Source organism: Crocodylus porosus, unplaced genomic scaffold (assembly GCF_001723895.1).
Source record: "Crocodylus porosus isolate Cpor-Errol unplaced genomic scaffold, CroPor_comp1, whole genome shotgun sequence".
Lineage (NCBI taxonomy): Eukaryota > Metazoa > Chordata > Crocodylia > Crocodylidae > Crocodylus > Crocodylus porosus.
The window spans coordinates 341,302-344,971 of NW_017728928.1; the positions used below are offsets into that span (position 1 = coordinate 341,302).

Genomic DNA, 3,670 nt, shown 5'->3' on the forward strand with positions numbered 1-3,670 from the left:
GCGGGGCAACAGAGAGCACACAGACCCGGGTCTATTTACAAAGTATATATTTAAACTCACATAAAAAGCAGGTATCGTATAGACATTCACGGGTGACACGGACTGAAGCTTCACTTCTGAGACTGAGATTAGCCGAGTTCGTTCGTTCTTTCTTTACAAGTCTTAAGAATTAAATAACTCACACACATCCATAGATATGCAGATATGTACATACACACATATACACCCACATGCATGTCTAGGCACCGCGCCGTGCGCATCTAGACACACTCATCTATAGCCACAGCGGCCGGAGCCCCCTCGCCCCTGGCGCCGGAGACCGCTCGAGCCCCACCGAGAGCTGCTGCGTTTCCCATCTGCTGAACTGGGGCAGTGGCGGTGGGACGAAGGGCAGCAACATGCCTCGTTAGCATACATGTGGCAACATACATGTCCTGTGCCGGCGTGGCAGCCACGCAGCAGGCGGCGCACTTCACTTCTTTGTACAAACACAGTTTTCTTTAAAAATCTCGATTATACAAAATAGAATGTTTTCAAAGGAAAGAAAAAGAAAACCCCAAACAAACCCAAACCGCCTGAGCGGGTCCCTCTGTACAGACAAAACCAGAGTCCTCCAGTTCGTTTTCTCCGAGGAGGGGAAAAGGCCCCAGCTGCTGGAAGGGGCAGAGGGCGGAGGAGGCAAGAGGAAAAAAGACCCCGGCTGGTCGCTCTGCGCCCCCCGCTTCCCACTGTGCCCCTGTGCTTTTGTCTCTGTGCAGCCCCTCACCTGGAAAGCGCTTCAGGGCTTCCCCGGGCCTACCAGGGGAGATGGGGAAGGCCCCTCTCCTGCCCTGGCCCTGGGGCTGCCGGACACGTTTGTGCTTTAAAACCAACCGAGACGCTTCCATCAACACCGGGCCCCCGCTCTGCGGCAGCCCAACTCGCCCCGCGAGGAACGGAAAAGCAGCACCCCCCCCGGGGCAGACTTGCGGCAAGCCAGCAGAAGGCCCCCGGCCTGCCCCCGCAGAAGGAAGCCGGGGCGTCTCGCTCAGACCGCAAACCCCGCAGCACGCTCCTGCCTACGCCACGACAAAGGCCCACGCCAGCAAGGCCCGAGCGCCTGCCAAAGAGGTGCCGCACGCTAGCAGGGTACGCAGCAAGAACCGGCTCCTCCGTCCTGCTGCAAGTGGCAGAAGGGAGGGGGAAATATTTTCTCCGGACCTGCAAGCTGACTCTGGGACTCGTCAGACAGACACGTCCCTGATACACCTCTGCTGCGGGGTCTTCCGGCAGCCCAGAGGGAGCTGCGGCCTGGAAAAAACCCACTTTCTATCCCAGTAGGAGCATCTAAATATGGGCAGTGACACGCTCTCCTCCCAAACTTTTCTGGCATTTCAGGAATGTAAACAGCTTTTTTTTTGCTTTTTTTTTTTTTTTAAAGTGGGTGGGGGAAAGTATCAAGCAACCAGACGAAATGAAAACAGATTCTCAGCTCAGTTCTGTCTCCGATCACTTCTATGACAATTCTATTAAAGTGCATTTCAGTATCACTCCTTTCAGGCATCCAACACACGCACCTCCTCTTCGTTTGCAAGAAAAGGTCATTCAAGTTAATATGTGTTTTCTAGAACAACTTTTTCAGCGTTTTAATGGACTTCTGCTTTTTTTTCCTGACTTTTTTTTTTTCATAGGAAAAATGAAACAAACAAACAAACAAACAAACAAAAAAACCCCAACAATACTGAAAGTTCAAGTGCTTACTTCAACTGCCTAGGGCGACAGTTCTGGATACAGCACACTTGATTGTACAAGCAACACCTTATATCACAATCCAGGAATCAGGGCATTGGGCCCATTTCCCCATTCACCATCCATAGCATCGTATGGGAAAACGGAAACCCACATAATTAAAAACAAAAAACAACTCCAAAAACATAATTAGCTATGAACATCATTCATTATATACACTGTCTCCTGCAAGACAGGCAAGAACTCACGAGTCCTCAGTTTTATTGTCCTTTCTAAGAGCAACTGAGCAACCACTGTTCATCTCCATTTAAATAAAACAACTTAGAGTTGAAATATATATATATAGATAGATATTTATATATTTATATATATATATATTGGTATTTCTTCTTAAATAACATATTTACATCTAATAGAAAATATAACTCTAGAGATAATTTTTCCAACAAAACAAAACTGGAAGGAAAAAAAAAAAAAAAAAGGAGAGAGAGGGAGAGAGAAAATGAGTTAATGAATTGAGGACGTTCGGGGGGTGGGGGGTGGAAAAAAGAAAAGGAAAAAAGCCACCACAGCTTTGCCCAAACTTTCAGTCTTCCTGGAACAAGCCGGGGAAGAGTCATCGCTTTTCCTTAAAGAATCCTTGGTCCGTACTGCTCTCCTTTATCGTGACGGTTAAAAAGTTCGAGGTCACATCCGTCACCACCACCTTCTCCAGGTTGTTGAGCGAAGGGCTCCAGGTCTCCTCTTCGGGGTCCCCCAGAATTCTGGCCACGGGGATCCTTGCGATGAGGGACGGCCGGCCAGCCTGGGCCCCCACACTGTCTCGGTACAAGCTGCCCACGGAGCTCGGGTTGGCCGAGCCGTGCAGGACCTTTGGCCCGCCAGGGTCCAGCCCGCCTTGCCCCTTGGGGTCCAGAAAGTCTGCCCTGTGCTTGGCGACCCGGGGAGCGTACGTCTCGGAGGCTCCAAGCTTCACCCCGACCTCGGCTCGGCCGGGGCTGGCCATGGCGCCGGACAGCTCGGGCTCCTGCCTCCTGGCTAGCTGGATCACGCTGTGTCCCGACCCAAACTTGGCTGCCCCGGGAACGGCCTCCTCCATTTTCCTGGCTTTGAGGTAGTCTCCCACCTTGTCCCCTGGCTCCCCGGATTTCCGCTTGGTGGGGTCCAGGCTCTCTACCGGGTAAAGCTCTTTCCTCGGCTTCGGGCCTCTCTTTTTGGGGGTCTCCCCGGGTTTCTCTTCTACTCTAACCACCCGGTCCCGGATGCACTCCATCTTGGGGGTGCTGGTACTGGTACCGGTGCTGGTGCTGGTGCTTGTGCTCTGGGGCGGCAGGCCTATGTTTCTCAGTCCTTCCCTAGCCCGGGAGGTGGAGGCCAGCTCCTGGGGGGACCGGCCAGGATACGGCACCCGGATCCCCCTGGCAGAGTCACTGCGAAATTCGTAGGTTTTGGCTTTTGCTTTTGCCTGGGCCTGCAAAGAAAATAAATCAACCGGTGACTTTCCCATCCCGCCATCCGGCTGCTCCCTAATTACAACTTGCAAGACGAGCGGCTGCCCATGCCCGAGCTGGAGCGGGACCCTGCTATTACCACGCTGCCTTTTCATGCAGCCCTCCCCACGCCCCAGCCAAGCAGCACCGGCACACGCACGCGGGGCTCCCGCCTCCTTACCTTCAGCAAGAAGGTTTTGGGTTTGGGGCCTCGCTTTTTGGGCCCGTAGAGCTCCATTTCTCGCTCCCTAGAGGTGTCAGAAATAAACAGAGCTTTGGTTCAGCGGGGCTACGAGACACAGAGCTACGTGCCGAGGCGCGGCAAGCAAGGGGCTCGTACCTTTCCTCAAAGGCTGCGAGCAGCCGGGCGTCCAGGATGTTCTCCTCGGGCTCCCAGGTGCTGTACCTAGCAGGGGCAGAGCGAAGAGAAAGGGGCAGGAATAAAGACCCGG

General features: G+C 53.2%; 2 protein-coding genes across 2 annotated transcripts in view; one reads left to right on the forward strand and one right to left on the reverse strand.

Moving 5' to 3' along the window:
- CBX2 (chromobox 2) overlaps positions 1-1,991 on the forward strand; it is an 8,088-nt gene extending 6,097 nt beyond the window's left edge. The window contains exon 3 of the transcript XR_002102381.1: positions 1,980-1,991. The gene's annotated coding sequence lies outside the window, so the exon portion shown is untranslated. The remainder of the gene's footprint in view (positions 1-1,979) is intronic.
- Positions 1,402-3,653, reverse strand: CBX8 (chromobox 8; the record flags this gene model as incomplete). The annotated part of the gene is made up of 3 exons (XM_019542783.1): positions 1,402-3,199; positions 3,400-3,466; positions 3,559-3,653. Coding segments are annotated over 3 exons (1,017 nt in total), but the record flags the coding sequence as incomplete, so codon positions are not given.
- Positions 3,654-3,670: the final 17 nt, after the last annotated feature.